This window comes from Phaenicophaeus curvirostris, chromosome 15 (genome assembly GCF_032191515.1).
Source record: "Phaenicophaeus curvirostris isolate KB17595 chromosome 15, BPBGC_Pcur_1.0, whole genome shotgun sequence".
NCBI lineage: Eukaryota > Metazoa > Chordata > Aves > Cuculiformes > Cuculidae > Phaenicophaeus > Phaenicophaeus curvirostris.
The window spans coordinates 3,820,265-3,839,093 of record NC_091406.1 but is presented as its reverse complement, the minus strand read 5'-3'; the positions used below and the strand labels follow the sequence as shown (position 1 = coordinate 3,839,093).

The 18,829-nt window shown below is 39.4% G+C and overlaps 1 protein-coding gene and 1 long non-coding RNA gene across 4 annotated transcripts in view; one reads left to right on the top strand and one right to left on the bottom strand.

Annotated features, from left to right (window-relative positions):
- TRPC7 (transient receptor potential cation channel subfamily C member 7) overlaps positions 1-11,564 on the top strand; it is an 89,097-nt gene extending 77,533 nt beyond the window's left edge. Inside the window, exons 8-12 of one of the 3 annotated variants that reach the window (XM_069869026.1) lie at positions 2,529-2,724; positions 5,613-5,834; positions 7,286-7,366; positions 10,073-10,126; positions 11,406-11,564. In XM_069869026.1, coding sequence (XP_069725127.1) covers positions 2,529-2,724; positions 5,613-5,834; positions 7,286-7,366; positions 10,073-10,126; positions 11,406-11,522 — 670 coding nt within the window. In that variant the 3' untranslated portion in view covers positions 11,523-11,564. The remainder of the gene's footprint in view (positions 1-2,528; positions 2,725-5,612; positions 5,835-7,285; positions 7,367-10,072; positions 10,127-11,405) is intronic. The other 2 variants (XM_069869028.1, XM_069869027.1) reach the window with 2 other exon arrangements.
- A 3,326-nt stretch (positions 11,565-14,890) lies between these two features.
- LOC138727123 (uncharacterized) lies at positions 14,891-16,398 on the bottom strand. Its single transcript, XR_011338524.1, has 3 exons — positions 15,617-16,398; positions 15,076-15,253; positions 14,891-14,979 (listed from the first exon to the last, which is right to left on the bottom strand). It is a non-coding gene; the product is annotated as an uncharacterized lncRNA (long non-coding RNA).
- Positions 16,399-18,829: the final 2,431 nt, after the last annotated feature.

Sequence of the window (18,829 nt, the reverse complement as noted above, 5' to 3'; positions counted from 1 at the left end):
AAAAAGATGGAAATCTGCAACTAGATGATTGCCTATGGTCTGTTTTGTTCCTTGATGCAAAATCTTTGTTTAACTTTTACAGATCTATGTATATAGGAACAAAATCTCTCTCTGTTATCTCCTCACTGCAACAGTCAGCTCTACCTAGAATTCGTAGGTACCTATCTCCATAAGGAGCATCAGTCAATCTGCCACTGCCAGATTCTCCTGCTGCCAGGAGCTGTTAGTCTGGGCAGGACTCCTGACATCCTTAATTCCTTCATTTGTTTGCCTTTGAGAAAGATAGAACATGTGCTGACCTTGCAGGAAGGGGCTAAGTCGCTTAGCTGGCAATGATGAGACATATCAGCATCTTAGGATCTTTGAAGATTTGACTCCAAACCTCCTCATCTGGTATTTATTAAGATGCTCTCAAAAAAAAAAGGAAACAACTGAAGTTCATGGATTCATAGGATCTTGTCGCCTGTCACACCACCTTCCCAGTCCCACCACCATCACAACTAGTCCCTTACCTGACACAGGGAATAAAGACATCTGGAGCCCAGTGCCCTGGCCCTTGCCTGCTTCCTCTCTGCAGCCTACAGGGCAATCAGGACCACTTGCAGTCCTTAATTAACTTTTCAAGGAAAACCTGGCACTGCTCCAGAACAAAGGTTAGTGCTTAAGCTTCAGAAGGGGAGCAGAGTTGACATGTTGTATTAAAATCTGCTGGCAGGGTGGAAAACTAAGGGAACCTTTCCAAATTAAAAAAGGAAGGTTAATAGCAGTGTACAGCGGGGATCAAGGCTAGGGGTTATGGGTTTTATTAGTTTGATCACTGACTTAGGTGGTGAGTTTCAAAGCCAGAGATTTTTGCTGTTATATGTGTTCTTTAACTAGTAAGTACATTTATGGAATAAGCACTGGCCGGATTGTTACTGTGATAGTGAGGGGTATTTGTCACGTTAATGTCAGCTGCCCTTTGCCACAGATGAAGGCAAGAGATGAGCAGATTATTACAAAAAAGGAAATGTCCACCAGGTGAGAAAGGGATAGCACTTGTTTGCAGCAACAGTCATAGCTAATCCCACATCTTTTTATGGTGTCCCAGCCTCATGCAAAGCAGCAAGGGGTAATGAATGTGGTTTCAGCGACTCTGAGTATCATGAAGACCCAGTAGAAAGCCACGAAATCATGTTGTGCAACATCTGGTTGAAACAACACTCAGGTTACTCCCTGAGTCAATGCAGCTATACTGACTGAGAATAATATCTTAATATTGACTGCAGTGTTACTAATTCTTGTAAATGGATGTGTGATACCATGGTTTATGATAGAGGGTAAAAAAGACTTTGCTTTTACAGAAAAGAATTCTCCAATGTTCTGCACTAGGCTTTCAAAGCATAGAAACTAACTTCTCTTGCATTTATGCATGGTGTAATTGATACTGGAGTTGTTGTAAAGCTTATTGTTCCCCTAGGATATGTTGCAGTTTGTGCCTATATTCTGTTTTAATCAACAGATTTAGCAGGATTAGGCTGCCATGTGAATAAAGAACTTTTCATCAAAATAGTTTGTGAATGGCATTGTTTTCTTGGAAGGCATTTACCTTCTGGCAGACAGGGAAAGAGGGGAGATAATTAACTATTAGCATGCTAGGGATTGTTCAGTGAAGGTAAAATTGCTTCTAAATTAGAAATCAAGCAAACTTTCCAAAACATATACTCGTCCTCCCTTCCTTTTCAGCTGTGGCTGCTCCCCTTCTGCCTGCTACGGTTTTGACTCCTCTGCATTAGACTCTCCCTTCTACCTGTCAATCCAGCCACATCCTTTCCAGCCCCACTTCTTTTTGTTGTTGGCTTATTCCCCTCTTTTTCTCTTATCTTTCACCCCTTTTATTTTCCTCTGCTTCCTTTCTACTTTCAAGCAAGTGTAACAATCAAATTAAAATGCTTCTACCACTCTTTAATTTCAAATGCTTACTAGAAATGCTTGAATATCTGACTTGTTTGCTGTCCCAGAGTGGAATGGGAATAAAATCAGACTATGGACTGACTATATTTGCATTATGTACTCTTTATATCAATGCCATAAATCAGAACTTCACAGTCATTACTCCTGGGTGAAAATGATGCTTCTCTTCTGCCTTGGAAACCACGTATAAGAAGGTCAAACTAAGTTCCTTCTTCCCGTTCCCAGATAATCTCTGCTTGTCTTCTGTGGATGAGAAAAGGGCGAGTAAGTAGAAGTAAAAAGCCCTGGTTCAAACTGCAAGTTGCCCATGAAGTCCTTAATAGGGACAAAAATCCAAGTGACAAACAATACACCTGAGAAGAACAGATGGAGCAAATAAGGGGACACTGTAACTTCATAGTATCAGTCAGTAATTGTGTTTATCAAAAAAAGGAAATATGATTTTTTTTGTATCCCTGGTTTATGATAATGGCTTACGATGCTTGTGCCAAGGCATCATACTTATATTTTTTATTTTTTTATTTTTGTCTAACCTGGTGTCAAATTTATAAGGTGATTCTTTGTTTTATTTTCAGGGTAGAAGAAAGTTTTAAAACCTTATTCTGGTCAATATTTGGCTTATCTGAAGTGATATCTGTGGTGCTGAAGTATGATCACAAATTCATTGAGAATATTGGATATGTACTCTATGGAGTATATAACGTGACTATGGTGGTGGTGCTGCTTAATATGTTAATAGCCATGATCAACAACTCCTATCAGGAAATTGAGGTAAGATAAGAAATTAGATTGCAAACTCAATGTGCTTAATTATCACTGCTAATGAAAATGTTAAAAAAAAAAAAAAAAAAAAAAAAACAAACAAGGAAGCTGTAGCTTATTCTGTACACAAGATTTGTGCTGTGAAAACACAGATTTTACAGAGTAATTGTTAAGGCTGTAACTGTCCCCAAATTATGTTTGAATTAATTATTTACATTAATAATTTCTAGAATAACTTCAACTTCCTTTTTAATGACTGTGAGCAAACAGAATTTCCTTTACATGTTTTTAATGATAGCAGTTTGTGGTATTTTTACACCTTGCGTTTGTTGTGATAATTTATCCACATGTGCTACTTTAGCTGTGGTGTTTGGTTGTAATAGATCCAGTCATATTTCATCTGACTTTTTGCCCTGTTCTCTAGTGGTTAAACACCAAATCCTATCTAGATCTGAAACTCACGTATGCATATTTAAAAATTCCATATATACCAACTACCAAGGATACAATCTTGCTATAGATATTTTTGAGGAGAGTCTAGCTCTGCAGGACGTAACTGCATGAACATTCACAAAGAGCAACTTTTAAAAGATATGAACATCGCCCTCAAGCAATGTGAATAGGTTTCTGCAGTTTACTCAACTTTGTTCAGTAGTATTGCTATCAGGAGACTGGATTTGCTAATCGCTTTGGACATAAACAACTCCCTGCTTCTATAAATATAGGCAGGAAAAAAACCAAATAGTTGGATAACGTTAATGCTGAGTCACTTCTTTCTATTCTTTTGTTAAATACCACATTTCTGTAGTTGCTTTTGTATTAATTATTTGTTCTAATCCCCCTCTGAACCTGACACTGCAAAAGGCCAGAACCAAAAATATTTTTCTCACTGTAATGTCTGATTCATCCATGCACTGTGGTGCAAATACAACTCTATTTTTTTGTGTGCTGTAACTAAGTCTAAATGTCAAAGAGTCCTTATAGATGTTCTCTGGCCCAGAAGATTTCTTGCATGCAAAAAGCAGTCATTTCCCCACAGGTTCCCATCACTTAAGATCAAGCACCTTCCTGAATCCTCTTCAACTGAAACAAGATTTACTTTTGAATTAATCTCACCCTCTTACTGCATTTTTCAGTTTATTGTAAGTAAGTAGAGATGCTCTTGAAACATTTATGAAGATCGCTAAAAATAAATTAACAGGTGCCCTATATTAATTTTCTAGTCTGAACTCTGTGATGACCAATTTCCTGAAAAAAATAAATGTTTTATCATCCTTCTTGATTGCATGGACATTTTCAACTTTGCTAAAGATTACTTGTAACTATCAGCAAGCAAAGTAATTGTGAGCAATTTGGCCCAGATCCTCCTACTTGAGGACTGGGAAAAACTAGTAAATCCCACACAAATTCATTTCTAATCCTCAGTAGAAGGGCGATTAAAGGCAGAATCTACTGACTGCAGAGGAAGTATCTTTGGCCAACGTGTTTATGTGACAACAGCAATGTCAGTAATGACAGAGGATGGTCATTACTTAGAAACTCAATTCTATTTTGGTCAATGGAGTCATGCTTTACTGTAACCTGAAGTAACAAGATCAAACTCTCGTGCTTTCCCTTGAACATCTCTATTCAGCTACTTCTATTTTTCTTCTGTTTATGCCTCAGGTATTAGTGCTTCCTGCCAGCTTTGTATTTATGGAAAGAAAAAACAATTTTGCCAGCCAGAAACCAGAACTATTTTCATCAGTAGCTTCTTAACAGAAAAGCATTAAAACTATTCATATGTGATTTCTACTGTAATTAATCTTGAGGCTTCTGGGAGGAACAACCTGAAACAATGAGAAGACCAAACTGTAGAAGTGAATGCTGGTCCATTGGCAAAGATATTTCACTGTAACAGTCACAAAATTAATCTCAATTGTGCTATGCCAGTTTTTGACTGAATTACAGAGGTACAGGATAATCAGAGGTTATTAATTACAGCACAACACAGATGTACATGAGTATGGGGTGTTGGCACACCATGCTGCTACTGGTGCTTCTGGCCTCCATATAAACCGAAATGAAAACAGCTGTAGAGCAACTGTGTATCATCCTTTCTTTTGCCTGATAAATGGTCCTGATATATGGCCCTGACTGTTTTAGTGTTTGATAGGAATGGTTGGACTCGATGATCCGGTGGGTCTCTTCCAACCTGGTGACTCTATGATTCTAAACAAATGCCAAGCAGATTCATAAAGTATGTGCTAACCTTGACCTGGTACTTGGAAGTGATCCTGGCCCACTTTGACAGTTCTTAAAGGAGATTTGCAAGCACTGACTTTTTCTCCATCTTCATCCACTGAGGTGAAGAGTAAGAGAATGAAGGTGTATTGATCTAGGCACGCGTGATGGTGAGTGCAAATGGGATCTGTGAGGAAATCTGCTAATGACAGAAGAACTCAGCCTCTTCTGTGGGGGATTATTGGCAAACACAGTGATAACAGCTAGCTGGCAGTTAGGTGGCATTGCAGTTAAGCAGAGACAGTCTTTGCTGTTGTGCTCACAACAGTTTCTTCTGCTTCACATGACTCTGTATTTGTTCTGACACATTCTTTTGTCAGCATAACATAAGCACCAGATTGATACCAGAAGACGACGCCAAGAAAACAGGAAACAGTCTAGTGTTTGGAGGGCTTATACTCTCTGTTTATCCATTGCTTTGTTCAAATTTTCCTTGCTTGACATTAATACAGAGAAGCCCACAAAGACACATTGTGTACAAGGGCCTTGTTTTGGCAAACAGAAATCTGATTCTAGTTAAATTCCACCTGTATGTTTGTCCTTATATATAAATTCCTTCCTATTTACTAATTATGCTTTCGGATGTTGTGGTTTTTTTCTCTTCCCTTCCCAAGGAGGATGCAGATGTAGAGTGGAAGTTTGCACGTGCCAAGCTCTGGCTATCCTACTTTGATGAAGGAAGGACTTTACCTGCTCCTTTTAATCTAGTGCCAAGCCCTAAATCATTTTATTATCTCATACTGAGAATAAAAATGTGCCTCATCAAACTCTGCAAATCAAAGGCCAAAAACTGTGAAAATGATCTTGAGATGGGGATGCTGAATTCCAAAAAACGGGTATGTTGTATATTCAATTTTCACCTTTGTAGAAAAGATTCACACCAGGAACCTTCTGCAGGTGGCTGCATGATACACAGGTAGATCAAGGACAGCACAGCCTCTTACTCAGCCTCATTATTGCTTGTTGTTTGTATTCCATTGCACCTAGAGAGTCCTCCGAGGCTTGTGGCCTCATTATATGAGGCACTGTCTGGACATCAGGAAAAGAGCAACTTCTATAAAAGCAGGAACTTTTATAAGGGAGTTTCCCAGGGCCAGATAAGCAAAGTCAAGGACAAAGGGCAGAAGCAGAGGTACAAATAGGATCCTAGTTTGTGTGATTTCTCATCTATCCAGCAGGCCTTTATGCCTTTTCAAAACATTCACCTTCCTTTAAATGATTTCCAAATTAATATTAATGTCATTCCAACATTTCCTGTCATTCCAACAATTATTGCCATTCCAGAAGTTTACCTATGGGGTTTACTCCAGGTTATCAATTAATTTAACTACATTAGATGGTGAGCATTTCCAAGAGAGAAAAGCATTTGGGAGTCTTTTGCTCTATGAATTCATTTAACACTACCATTGATTTCCGAAACACTCACTAGAACAGTGAAAATAGAAGAAATATCTGTCCTTTAACTATCTCAAATAATGATTTTAAAAGATAATGTTTTAAAACATTGTTTGAATCTCACCACATAAAGTTTGCTTGTTTGATATCTAATTTCTGCTTCAAAGTATAAACCAAAGTAACTAAAGTTTTCTCTAAGGCCCTCCTCCCCCAAGCCACCTGAGTGGAAGCATCTGGCTTGCCCTTTTTCATGGAACTCATGCAAAATTCATAGTTTCCATGGCTTTGACATAAACAATTAATAGAATCAGTCATTGCTTGCTTGCCTGTTGATTTTGTTCACAGATCATCTTCAAAACAGTCTCTGTAAGACCATGGTACACCTGAGGAGTGAGAAATAAAAAAATAGTGATCACTTCAAGCTTTTAGTGCAATTCTTCTGCTAAAAAATACTGATCTATATGTAAAAAAATGCACATTTTTCTTGAGTTAAAGAGGTGGCAAATGGTTGTGCTGTTTAAAAGGATTGGTGAAAATCAATTCTATTTCAGAACTTCTTTCTTCCTTCCTTAAATCATGTTCTAAATTGATAATCACCAATCTATTTAAGATTAACTTATTTTGTGCCTCTTAATACTTTCTTCTCCAAAACTTGTGTGAGAATGCTGTTTTGGTCTAGAAAATTTATAATCCAATTGTTTTTCAGTAATTTGTGCATTTGAGGCTGAGATCTGTCTTTCAAAATTTTACGTATTTAGATCTGAATGCTTTTATTCTACTCAGGCACTGAATAATTTCTTAGTGTTTTTATAAAACTCTATTTAATTTGGAGCTCTCTGGGTATGAGAAGCTGTCATTGATTTAATTATATCATGATGTTTTATAATTTCAGAAAGTTCGTTTTCAGTCTAGCACTCGAAATACAGAAAATTTTTCTGGGAAGAATGCTTATAACAAGCCCACAAGATATCAGGTAATCACAGCATGAAAGCAAGAGCCAGGGAAGAGATCTGTCAGTGAGCAGCTCTTAGCTGCAAGAGTTGTGTTTCCTTTCTTCCAGTTGATGCCATCAGGTGATGGATGTGGCTTAGCGGAGTCAGGGGACTGGGCTGGGGCACTTCACGTACTCTGAGGCAAACTCAGCCTATCACCCATGGAAAGACACGTGATGTTAGTGTTTGTCCTGTTGACTAATTTCACTCAAGGTTATTTAATTTAATATAGGAAGTATAATTTAAGCTTTAATCCTCCCGCCTTGCATTGGCAGCATTTCATTTGTCATAATACAGCATCACCTCTCCAGCATCTGCTTTAACATTTGCATGTGCTTCCTCTGGCAGTGACTTGTCCTACTGAGCTTAACCTGCAATGTGGTACAGTTCAATAGTACCTGTGGCTACAGCAGTGGCATGGGGTACCCCAAACCATCGTGGGTCTGCCTTGGCTGGAGTGTTTATGCCAGCAGATATACTATTTCCTGTACAAACGTGTAGTTCTTGTGCAAAATGTGCTCCATGAGATTATTTTTCCTTATATTTTAACATAAAGTGAAAAGGAATCTCGTGGCAAGTGGTATCCCTGAAGAAGCCAACATTAAAGAGAGTTGAGGAAAGCAATAATTAAGTCTACTAGCTTTAAAAGTTGACCAGATTTTTGTCCAGGATAGAAAGTGTATCTGAAAATCTAAGTTAGAAATGGGATGTGTTCCCTCTGGCATCTGGAGTTAGTTGGCCTGGTACCATCAAAGACAAAAGAAAGAAATGATTGTGCTCTGCTCAAAATGGCATGTCAGAATTTCTGAGCTTTTCCACCCATTCAAACCCACAGGTAATGGAAGGATGTGTCAGCCTCTGCTGGACTCATTCTTTTCCTGTAGCTGTTATTTCTAAATGAGACCACCTAATGTTTGTGGTACATTAGACCCTTATTTCCAAAGTTTAAATAGCCAATGGCAGCTGTGAAAAGTAGATAGAAAAAGGATAAATACCTGTTATTTTAGTTTGATAATGCTCCTACTGGTCTTGTCTTCAAATGATCTTAGAATGTTTCAGTTGCTGCAGGAAGAATTTGTCCAAATAACATAAGGGAAGTGTAACAGTCTTGATTATCTAAGTATAAAGAACAAAGAATTTGATAATCCAGGCAGCAAGCTTTCGTCTGCAATTGGGAAAATCTTTGAAGTTGTAGCTTCTCGTTGAACTGTTTTCTTTAAAGCTATTTATCAAAAGATGTATCTGCAGTCTATGTAGTTGAAGTACATACAGACAGTTCTATTGAAGGAAAATAAAAATATGCAGAAAATAAGCATGCAATAAATCGAAGAGTAGGAAGTACAAGTCAACATACAGTGCCAGGATCTGGGAATAAAGTACTCTAGGCAAAATGATGCCTTTATCAAACACTTCTGAGCTGAGGCTTTAAGATGGAACATTACAGCAATGCGTGCTAGGCTCACAAGTTTTTGCCACGTTACGCACTGGCAGTCTGTCATGCTGCCAACAACGTCTTCATCTACAAAACTCAGGAAAGAGTTTGTCAGGAAAAAAAATAGAAAGAATATTTTGTACTTTCAAAGGCTCAGAAGTTTATTTTTTTTGCTGTTTGGAGATTCAAAATAGCAAAGAGGAGAGTTTAGTATTAGGTTTAGTATTTGATGGGAATGGTTGGACTCAATGATCCGACGGGTCTTTTCCAACCTGGTGATTCTATGATTAAATGAGCAAATTCCTTTGCTAGCTTCTGTGTTGAGCTCTTCTGCTGCCTAACTGAGAACATTTACATTTGAGATCACCAGGTTAGAGATCTGTCCTCTTCTTCTTGTTTTCCCTCTATGCTAGAAGGTGTAGAAGGCATTCAAATAGCTGATGGCAAATGCTGAGCTTGAAGGTTGTGCCAATAAATACATTAAAAAGATTGAATTCAAGGCAGAGTTATAACTTACAAATGTCTGACCTTTTCCTAGAACCCATTCCATCTTAAGACCAACACTCAGTAGCTGAGTGTTGCACAGTATAAAAGATCTCCAGGACCTGAGGAATTTCCACTAAATTTTAGATAATGATAAAACAGAACTTTATAGAAATCAGATGTCTTTGAATTGTTTCTAATTCAGCATTGTGAAGAGGCTGCCTGGAAGTTTTGTTCAGCGTCTCCCTGGAGTAACCAGGATTATTTTGCCAAGAGGCCATTTCATCTATTGTAGCTAAAAGAAGCAGCACTGGGGAGAAGTGGAGAAGAAAATTTAGAAGACACAGTGCAATATTGAGGCAAAAATTAATTACTTTCCTAAAGCTATTGGCAGAAATATCTACTAAGTGGCTAAGTAGATTCTTGTTAAAAAGTGGTCATATTTTTAATATTTAGTTTTGTTAGACAAATCTAACTACAACTTGTCATTTGATAGAGCAGGCGCCCTCAAGCTTGTGACTCCTGCAACATACAGTGGTTAATACAGGATAGCATTTGAATACTGTCCATCAAAAATACAATTTTTACGGGAACTGGAATAGCTAGATGTTACGTTATCATATTTTTCCAGATAAAAAGAGAATTCACTGTGTGTTGATTCTTTGTTTTAGTCTAGATTTCCTCTGTTGCCTATTCTGAAAAAAAAATATTTCTTTTTGGATCCAGGATTTCCCTACTTTCCCCAAACATTACTTCATTTATGTTTTCCCAGGTGACAACCCTACCTCCCTCTGGATTCTACTACCTTGGTCATCTTCAACACACCGTACGTGCACTGTGCCTCATCTCTGTTGCCTTGATGACTCACCTGGCTAGCTAGATGCTTCTTTGATACGAGGACAGTCTTAGACATGCCTTATTCTATGCCTGCATGACCTATATAGAAATGACTGGATCCTTCTTTGACGTTCACATGCCTTTTGCACTACTATAATTCATACCTGGCTACTAGGGGGAAAAAAGAACAGATGTACCTATTTCTTAATTTACATTTCACACTCTTTGCAGAGATGTGATTTCTCTGCGAATATGCGAGCTTGTGCTGGGAGAATCTCTACCCTTGAAAGTGGCATTGTGGTCAATGAAAGGCACTTGTGTATCTGTTCTTGGGTGCTCACTGAGCTCTCTTCTGTTTGCAGAGGATGTGCCTAAGTCATTGTTTCCGATAGAGCAATCCTTTTTATGTTTCTCATAGTTAAAATTACATTTCCTCATCAATTAGTGAAGAACTGGCAATGATGAGGGCCTTCAGCTGTAACCCTGTGTGTAGCCCAGACCTACCAAAAGCTACATTCATACTGGATAAATGTAACATGCATTTTTAGAACAATATCACATTGCAAGTTCATATCCATAATCACCTCATCTTCTTTCCAAATATGCTGGTCTTTTACTAACAATCATCTCCCGTTTTGCATGTCTACATGGCTCTATTTTTTTCCCCTGTGCATGCCTACTAAAATCTGCCATTGCCCTAAGAAACATCTCTCACTTAAGCAGAGTTCTCCACTTCTGTCCAAACTCTCTTTTCTCTATCCTTCACTAGATTTATTTTTCTCTCCTAAAATCAAATTGCCAGGAAAACAGAATCTTTCTATAAACCTCAGGTCAGATGTTTAGTTTATCATGAATGAGTTTGCTATCATTAATTAACAATTCATCTCTTCCTGTAAATTATTTTTATTGGTATATTAAACAGGAACATGCTAAAGGAAGGCTCTGGAACCCATTTCTTAGCTTGATATTGGATCATTTGTGTTTTCTTTCTGTCTGTGGGACATATTCTACATTTGTGGGCAGCCCACAAAATACCCCAAAGTGCCTTTTAGGTGGGCTCATTATGGAATAGCTGTCAATCAACTATTGTAGTGAAAGTTCATAATATAAAGTTTAAAACAAATGGGAAGGCAATAAAAACCCTCTTTGCATCCTCTGAAAACTGGGTTTTATCCATAGAGAAGTCAGGTGTTCGAATTGCTCATAGTAAGTCTAAAATTAAGGCAAAGTGGATAAGCTCATGTTAAGTGTTTCTACTCTCTTTTCAGAAAATAATGAAACGTCTGATTAAGCGGTATGTACTGAAGGCTCAAGTTGACCGAGAAAATGACGAGGTCAATGAAGGCAAGTGGATTTTTATAATTGATATAGATCAGAGCATGTAATGTGATGCTATTGATATAGCCAGTAAGAGGGTTTGACTTTGATAACATCCTCTGCAGAGTGAGTGTGTGCTCATTCTCGCACTAAGGTGAGCAGTGTTAACTCTGAGCAATCTTTAGGTTCTCCTCCTACCACCTCTTAACTGCTACCCTCCTGCAAATACCCTGAGTAGGTGGAGATCTGTATGTGGAGTGGGAATACACTTGAGACAAAAGATGAACTTCCCATACATAGTTGCTATCAGCACCACTACTGCAATTATAGGTTATTTCTTACAAGCCAAATATTAAGTGCATAAATGCAGGGACATCATATGGAGCTTCACACATATTCATGACCAAGGACACCAAAATCAATACTTTCTCAGACCTTAAAATCACAGGGATTAGTTATTTGGTTCAATATTGCTAACAAGAACATTTTCTTCCTTTTAGGAGAACTTAAAGAGATTAAGCAAGATATTTCTAGTCTCCGCTATGAACTTTTAGAGGAAAAGTCACAAGCTACTGGTGAACTGGCAAAACTAATACAGCAACTGAGCGACAAATTTGGGAAGAACTTAAATAAGGACATTTGATGGTGAACCCAGAAAGAGGCAACTGGTTTTCTAAACATTATTCATTCTCAACCAGCATCTTAGGAGGGCAAAAACCATGCAAAAGAAGGGCACTGCACACTCAGATTTTGCTAACTAGCAGATATTGGTAGGAGCACTTTGCATTACTCCTATGCTCAGTGAGTTAACAGTTGAATCTTGTATGTTACAAAAGTGATTTACTGGTAAAAATCTATGCCCTGTGACATCAGAAATAGATGCACCATAGGGAAGGCAACTCTAGTGGAAGGCACCTCTAGTAAAAGGCAAAAAAAAAAAGCCAGATCTCCACCCATTTGACTCTAGTGAAGACACTACAACTGTGCTCATTTGTATCAGCTGAGACTGTACCAATCAGAATTGGGTGAGGTCTGAAGAAAATGTGCACCAAGCATATTCCTTGAAAAAAGTGAACAATTCCTACCCTTGGGTGTGTACTCTCCTTTTATGTTTACACGAACAACCACGAAGATAACTCTGAAGAGCGCTGCAGTTAATGAAATGCAAACGAGAAATCTGCAGCTGAAATCACCAGGGTTAAGCACGGCAGGTAGAGGTCATCTACCTTTGAGACTGGATGGGAGCATTGCAAAAAATCAGATTTGTTGGGTAAAGCATCTTTCCCAGCCCCTCTGCTAGAACCTGATAAAGGGATTCCAACCAAAAGCTCCCTTCTGACTTTTCCAGCTATATTAGCTAGTCCACTAATGGATATGGTCTCCTTTGTGCACACCTGATCTCTCTTTTATCCTTAGATGACCCCAGCTTCGACAACAGTGTATGAAAATTTCATAACGGTGTGAAACCCACTTCTCAAGAATACTCAGAAATAACATACCTTGTGCTAATGTGTTCAGTTCAAGGAATAATGTTGATCCAGTGACAGCGATGTAACCAAGCTCAGCTTTGGATTCCAGAGGTCAAACCGCAAGCCATAGGGTGAGGTAAATAACAGAGAACAATGCCCAGTAGTTTTAAACCTTCAAATCAATATGAAAAGGCTTCAATTCCACTGAGAACATTCAGACAAAAAATGGAAAAATCATTGCAGAGATTATTGTTTTATGTGTTTGACTCTTAAAGAAGACCAGGAAGGAATTAAAACTGTTGAAAAGTTTGCAGTAATAGGACTTGGACTGCACTTTTACAAGTGGAAAGTGATGAGTGCGTGCAACAAAACTGCAAAACTGGATTGCTTGGGTTTTATATTTAGCTACATGATTTCAACTACTCAAAGCACACCTTACTACTAGGGAACCACTGAACTCTACTGTTTGTTTACAAGAGACACCTATAAGATGAACATCACATTTAGGCATCAGCTGAGAAAAACATGCAGAAGCAGAAGGTGACCTGTGATCAGTTCTTAAGTGCCAGATGAGAACACAGATAGCCTAATAGAATAATAATTATATTTGTAAAAAAAAAAAAGAAAACAAAATAAAAATGTGTACAGTACGTAGATCTGTTTAGAGAAAAAGCAAAATACTGTATTTTTACCTTTAATAAATTATCTTGTATACTGTAATATTTTTACCTAAAAATGGGAAAAAAATAAAATTACCTCATAATATTTTGTTGTACACTGAGTGAAATATTTGTCTGATCTTTTGACTATCCAAGACATGGACCTTTTTTTCTTTTCTGAGATGTGTGAACAATGAAATTATGTGAAGCAATTTTTGCCATAGGAATTCTGAAGCTCAAAATCATCAAAATGCAAAACTTAAACTAAAATACATGTAAAATGCATAAAGGTAAGAAAGTATTATTCTGTGATGAACTACAGTCTGCAAAAATGAATCCTTATTTGTGGTGCTTAATTTGAAATTATGATATCATTAATGTAACTGCAAAATCACCTTCTAAGAACAAAAATTCACCTCAGTTGCCTTCACATATGGAAAATGCTGGTACTGAGTGTGCAATCAAAACTCAAATGAGTAACATTGATGTTTACAGGCTTTAACTGCTACAACAACTGAAACTGCATTTGCTCCAGATTACCCCGTCTGGGTAAGGGGGAGTTGACAGCTCTCCAGCACAGGGTGGCATTTCCCATGTTTTTTGTGCATATGGGAAATCTGTTGCTTTCACCCAATACCTCTTGCAATGTAGAGTTGTGGTGAAACACTTAAATGTCAGCGTTCAGCAGAGAGGACCGCACACTGCTGTAAAACACACTGCAAGTAATAATATTTGCAAGAATACCTCAGCTCTTTGGGCTGTCTTCCACTAGTAAAACAAGAAAATATTGCTGATTTCAAATATTCATCTTTCCCCATAGGAAGAAGGAATATCTTTCATGGCAATACTGCTTTTTCTACCCCTTCCCACTTTCTAGCAACTGCATAAAGCTCTTTTTTCAGTAATGGAAATCCAGCCCTGTTTCCACAGCACTGTCTTAAAAATCAATTCCCTTACAACTCCACACCTGGCTCTTGGACCAAATCATTGCTTTCCCCTTCTCGCTCAGTGTTTTAGCACCCCCTAGGATGCAAAATTATTCCAGGTAGAATATAATTCCCATTTCACATGATATTGCATGCCAAGTCTCATGAGAATGGCAGCTGGACGTGTTACGATGCACTTACAATTTGTCCATTTAAATGCAACTCAATAAAAACACCCGTGCTAAAGTCCAGTAACACCAACAGAAATGTTCTCCTACTGCTGATTTTTGCAGTCAATACATGTTTTGATCAGCAATACTGTACTGCGAATAGCTTTGCTGAATTATCTGGTCCAGGTGGAGGTGTAGCTGTGTTCCATCAGCCACTACCTGCTGCTCTTATAGCATCAGTGTAAGTGAAGTACTGCAGTCCTGCTACTAGTTAGGATCCTGCTCTGCATTCCAGAATTTGCTGTGAAAGAGCATAATATTATCTAGGACTTCAAAAATAAAAGATGCATAAAAAATACTGCTAAAAATTATCTGCTTCCTCTCCTTTTACACTTACATGCCAGGAACCATCAGGGCACTGAGGCTTCTTCTATAAATATTCATGGCAGGCAAAATCCCACTTCATCAGAGTGCTTCTCTCATCTGGTCCCAGGAACACACCCAAGGAAGCCGCGTTGTGTATTAATGTGCTATCAGCAGAAACAATGTTATATTCATGGATTGTTCTCCAAGCTCTGTTTATAAGGAATTAAAATTAAGAAGCCTTACTAAAAGATCCCTGAGAGAACTTACAGACGTTGCAGAGGATAAAATAAAGCAAGTGAGTCCCAGACTGGATTAGACCCGAGATGTGCAGGTCCCATCTCCCATCAATCAATCAGTGGAAAGTTGTGGCAGGCCAGCAGCACATCAACCCACCTGCTGAGTGAGGCTTGATCCAGTCTGTAACAGCTCTTAGTTTTGGCTTTGAAACACAGGATTTAATATTTCTTGGACAAATTCGTACAGTGAATGACAGGAACTTTGTCCTAACTCCTTTTGTAGATACGGAATTATGACTTTTTATGGGAAATACATTACAGAAAAATGAAACTAACCTGATACCATCCACATGAGGGTGATTATTTTCTAAGATGTTGTCCAAATTCTGCAAATCCAACAGGCCAATCAAACTAGAATTTAAATAGACACTCTGTGGAAAATCAGAACAAAGCCATTAAGTAACCAATATTGATTTGCTGACTGCCCAAGCCTTCAGACAATGGTTTCACACCTTGCAAAGACCAAATCAGTCAGTTGCTCCTAAAAGAAAGCAAGCAAACTGCAGAAACCATTAATACGCTTTTAAAAACTGCAAGGTTTTAAGCCAGGAACCCCTGCTGACCAGAGGTGCAAATCCTGAAACAAAGGAGCTGCTCGCGGGCATCATGCCACTGCTTTCAGCAGCATGGGATGGGTTTTGCAGCCCACAGCGTGGAGGTGATGTTTCTTTCATTCACAGCTTCTCTCACAGCTAGACCATTTCTGCCCTTAACTTTACAGAGAACAACTAATGACTAGTCCCCAGAAAATATGGTTTAAAAGTAAATACGAAGCGAGAACAGTGTCATGAACAATGGCTTAGAAGACTGCCTGCATCCTGACCGGAGCTCACGGCACATTAAATTGTCAGAGCTAGGCTTTGTTTTTAATTAATCTCCATGAGAAAAGCACTTCCAGCAGGCTAGAAGAAATTGTCCTAATTAAAAGATGTAAGAGATAAAGAATTACTCAGCACGGACAAGCTGGGACTCAGTCCCTCGCCACAAATACAGAAGACCAGAGCAGCATGGACAGGGTTTCAAACACATCTCCAGCTGCCAGCAGCTCTCTGCCTGCACCAGGGCCATGTCTGTGCTCCTGCCCTGGGCTGGAGGTGGGGAGGGAGGTGGCAGCATCAGTCCTGCTGCTGGGTAGCACTGTCCACAGAGCATCTCTGCTGCTTCCCATGCCCCAAGCTGGCACCTACCAAACAGGTCTTTCAGTACTAGCTTGCTCTGCATTTGCTTCCTTCACTAACCGACAGGCAGGGAAATGAAAGCCCTGAATTCACAACCGAGGCTACCAGAACTGTCCTCTAAGATGACTTTCAGATGGGGAGGACTGAAGTTTACTTCTGAGGAACAGCTGAGAGAGCCTGGAGAAGAGGAGGCTGAGGGGAGACCTCATTGCTCTCTCCAACTACCTGAAAGGAGGTTGTGGAGAGGAGGGAGCTGGGCTCTTCTCCCAAGTGACAGGGGACAGGACAAGAGGGAATGGCCTCAAGCTCCGCCAGGGGAGGTTCAGGCTGAACATTAGGAAAAAATTTTCACAGAAAGGGTCATTGGGCACTGGAACAGGCTGCCCAGGGATGTGGTTGAGTCACCTTCCCTGGAGGGGTTTAAGGGATGAGTGGACGAGGTGCTGAGGGACAAGGTTTAGTGATTGATGAGAATGGTTGGACTCAATGATCCGGTGGGTCTTTTCCAACACGGTAATTCTATAAGTCTATGATTCCTCTATCCAGACGTTATACTTTCCTTATGACCCAGCCTGACCCCTAAATCATCTCTGCCCTTGCCTTGGCCACAACTCTCACTCCTACAGTTAGATGGTACAGTCAGCAAGTCCCATTGCTCCCTTCTTCACCCAGTTGGTTCACACTTGTCGTTTTACCTTGCCAGTGACTGGGCTGTAAACCCTGCAGGTGGGAGACCTACTGCTGGGCACCAGCCTGCAAAAACTACGGCCTTGAGGAATGAATTTACTTGACTTTTTCATTTAAAAGGATAGAGAGGGCACAGGAGAAATAGCTCTAACTTCTAGTGAAGGAAAGGAGGTGCAGAGAAATTCAGGATTTGCCTTGAAGACATGAAAGTCAGGGGCCAAAAATAGGGTTGTGGTTCTGAATCTTATTTGAGGATACATGTACCCATTATCTTTGCCCTCTCTTGATCCCTGTTCTATATATTTATAGGACACCTCCTCCCGTGTAAGGGGTAGGATCTGGCAATGCCCCATGCAAGCAGCACAAGAGCAACAATAGGAAAAAAGAATCGTTGCCTCAGATATCATATTTCATTTTAGGAAGTGAGGTTTTAATGTCTCCATATCAAAAATTAGATAAGTCTTCACTATAGCTTTATTTGAATAAAGCCAAACAAAAAGTGAGATAATAAAGGGGTAAAATAACTAAAGAAGTTCTGGAATTTATAATGCCTTTAATAGCATGCAAAAGGGGACTCGCGTAAGGTCATTTGAGACAGATATTTAACACAAACCTGCAGTGTGATAAAGGGGATTTGGAAGGGCTTGAAAGGCTAACGAGTGTCTAATGAGCTTGTTAATATATTAAGTAATGTTTACTATTATACAGACTAATATTTAATTCCTTTTCTAACGATTAATTATTTTGCTGCAAAGGTTTAATTAGGGCTTACACGGCAGGAGTGCAGGGGGATCTGATGCTGAGCTAAATCTCTGTGCCACAGTCGCTGGCCCCAGCACCAGGCTCTCCTCCAGCAGGCACAGCTTTAGGTGGACAGGCACAGGGGTTGAGGGAGCAGGAGACCTGATGGCCGAGACCTTCCTTACCACGAAGGTCATTCTCTTGTCCATTCAAATAGGTGGGACATGGACTTCACAGAAAGTTGAAACCGAGCAGCCAATTCCAAAAAAGAAGCCTCTACCTGTACCCCAGCAACTGACAGCATCCCACAAGGCAGCCGCGCTGTCACCTCAGAGCAGGTCTCCCAGTCTCATATTGGGACCCAGCATCACTTCTGATTTCAAGGGCTGTGGAACATGGATTGCGGTAACTCACTCCAAGGTTTTCATGTGAAAATGGGAGCTTCTTTCAAAGTAAAAAGCTGATGTTATGCAGAAGAGTTTCCTGTACAAAAACGTGCTTTGGGACAAATTTACATGATGATTCCCAAACACAAAGGACAGAAGCTCATTCATCCTATAAAGAAGGTTGTGGGGCACATACATTTAGAAACAACACTGATTTACAGTGGTGTTTACGGTTTTTCCAGTTATATTTTCCATTGTTTCAGGATTTTTTTCTGGCTTTTGACTGTAAAATTCAAACCTCTTGTCCCTGCAGAGAGCTGCAAAGTGTTTCCCTGTGTATTCTTCTGAGTAAATGCTCTGCATCTCATAGGGATTTCAGTGCGTGTATCCATTCCCAAGGGGAAATCACTAACCAAAGCATTCCCAGAGTCAAACAAACTCGTGCAGGTGACAAAGGAGGAGGATTTGTGTCTGTCGCTGCTGGTTGCAGCCAGAGC